Source organism: Plasmodium reichenowi, chromosome 3 (genome assembly GCF_001601855.1).
Source record: "Plasmodium reichenowi strain SY57 chromosome 3, whole genome shotgun sequence".
Lineage (NCBI taxonomy): Eukaryota > Apicomplexa > Aconoidasida > Haemosporida > Plasmodiidae > Plasmodium > Plasmodium reichenowi.
In genome coordinates this window covers 390495-393330 of record NC_033648.1, presented here as the reverse complement: position 1 = coordinate 393330, position 2836 = coordinate 390495, and the positions used below count along the sequence as shown (strand labels likewise).

General features: G+C 20.6%; 1 protein-coding gene across 1 annotated transcript; it reads left to right on the top strand.

Moving 5' to 3' along the window:
• Positions 1–221: 221 nt before the first annotated feature.
• Positions 222–2621, top strand: PRSY57_0311200 (hypothetical protein; the record flags this gene model as incomplete). The annotated part of the gene is made up of 1 exon (XM_012905738.2): positions 222–2621. The coding sequence occupies one exon, from the start codon at positions 222–224 to the stop codon at positions 2619–2621; it is 2400 nt and encodes a 799-aa protein (XP_012761192.2).
• Positions 2622–2836: the final 215 nt, after the last annotated feature.

Here is a 2836-nt window from a genome sequence, read left to right as displayed (position 1 = left end):
ATATATTATATATACATATATACATAGATATATTATACAATTATCATATTGAAGAAAAAAAAATTTAATTATTTGTACATAAAATACATTTCTGTTTGTTTGTATATATATCCTATTATTATTATATTATATTATATTATATTATTTTATTATCATTTATTTGAACACTTATGTTGTTTTTTTAGGTTTTTATATCGAATGGCAGCTAGCTAAAAGTAAGAATGCTAAAACATATTTACCTTAGAATTGTAAATGTTCAGAAAAATTTAAATAAAAAAATAAATGAATACAATGTGAATAATATAAATGAAGAATGTATAAAAATAAATAAGATTTCCATGTTAAACGCAAAGAAAAATCTTTTATTGAACAAGAAAGAAACTATATACAATAAAAAGTATAATAATATGAATAATGTGAATAATATGAATAATGTGAATAATATGAATAATGTGAATAATGTGAATAATGTGAATAATATGAATAATGTGAATAATGTGAATAATGTGAATAATGTGAATAATACGAATAATATGTATAATATAGAAACGGAGCATATGACTGAACGAAGAGAAAATATTGTAAACAATAATTATAGAAATGAAAAATATATTCTAAAAAATTTTTTTGTAGATATATCCCAAAATAAAATGAGAAAAGAGGAAGGTCAAAATGAATATGATATAATGAAGAAATTAAATAAGTGTAATATAAATGATCGTTCTTATAATATAAATAAGTGTACACATATTAGTAATAATAATAATAATAATAATAATAATATACATATATATAATAATTCATATGATATATCCATACAGAATAGATACAACGAACCAGTTGATCATATAAATACACATAAAATACGGAATAATTTACATTTTATTTTACATTATTCAAGTTATCAAATTATTAAAAGTTTAAATGCACCATATAATTATATTAATAATAAAGATTATTTTATGTCCCTTTCATTAATATGTAACCAGCTAGCCATAAACAAATATGAAAATAAGAACTATTGGTATACTCTAAGTATAAAATTGACATCCATTTTAAAAGAAAAAAAGGTTCATGAGAATTTTCATATTAGATGGTTAGCTCTGATTTTAAATTCATATGCTAAAATAAATTTTGTTAATGTAAACTTTTTAAAAGCTTGTTCAGAATTTATACGGAATTATTATATCAGGACAAATGAAAATAGGAAGGATAATATAATAATAATACATAGTTTTGATATATCTCAAATTGTTAATTCTTATACTAGATTAAATTATATGGATGACAAATTATTTAGTTACTTCAAAAAATATATAGATCAACAAATTGATGATATGAGCTTTCAATCTATTAGTAATATATGTAATGCATATTCTAAATTATTAAATATAAAAAAATATGAAGATTTATTCTTTAAGTTACGTGTGAGGATAAGGGATAATCTACATGAATTTAAACCTCAAGAAGTGGCAAATATATTAAATTCGTATTCGAAGTTGTACAATATTAATGGTGTTTTCAAAGATATTATTCATATGAACGATAATGTACACATGAACAATAATGTACACATGAACAATAATGTACACATGAACAATAATGTACGCATGAACAATAATGTACACATGAACGATAATACAAGTTGTAATTATTTAAAGCGTAAAAAAAGGACGTTTCCCTTTTTTGATATATTCAATAAAGCTATATCATATATCCTGTGCAACTATTTTAAATTCATGCCTATCGAAATTACTATGATTATTAACTCTTATTCCAAATGTAATATTTATAATAATAATTTATTTTCTTATTTATATAGTTATATTAAGAAAAATATAAATAATTTCCATCCTCCCGAATTATGCATATTGTGTAATGCATATGCTAATTTCAACAAACGAGAGAATAAAATATTTGATATGATAAGAAATGTATTAATGCAAAATAATAATATTAATAAATTAGAGGATGGTAATGTTGCTATGTTATTACATGCATATGGTAAATTATTAATAAGAGATGAAGAGTTTATTTTGTATTTACTTATAAATAAAAAGCATGTTATACAATATTTAGATTCAAGAAATTTAACTTTATTTTATGTATCTTTAATAAAATTAAATATACATATACCTATATATATATATAATATATTTAAATATTATATAAAAACAAAATTAACAACTTTTACAGATTTAGCTCTTATTTCTATATTATATTCATCATCTACTATGTATCTTCAATATTATTTTGATATTCATTTTATTTCTCGTATTCTATTTTTATTAAATAAAAGAAAAGCAAATAGTAAATCCTTTTGTCATCAAATGCATGTCTCACTATTCGTAATACACTCATTATATAATTTCTACACATTCTCTTTACCATTCTTATCTTGTATTTATCAACTATTAAATGTAGTCTATGATCATATTAACAAACGAAATTATTATGACATTCATAAATCCAATATACAAAAACGAATATATCCCTTTCTTCCAAAATACAATGTACACATTCAATCAGAAGTTAATATAGGTCCCTTCATTGTAGACTTTTTATTATTGAACAAAAAGCACCATGCTCAATATATTCACACTCACAAATCATTCAAATGAACAAGGAGCAGCAAAATGTAAATCTTATATGTTGATATTTTAACTATATCATTTTAATTAAAATTAACAGAATTTTTTTTTTTTTTTTTATGTGTATATAATTAAGAAGGAAAGTATTTTAAAGCATATCCAACAGGTTTATATGTATGTATATATGTATGTATATATGTATGTATATATGTATGTATGCATGTATGTGTTTTATTTTATTTTAT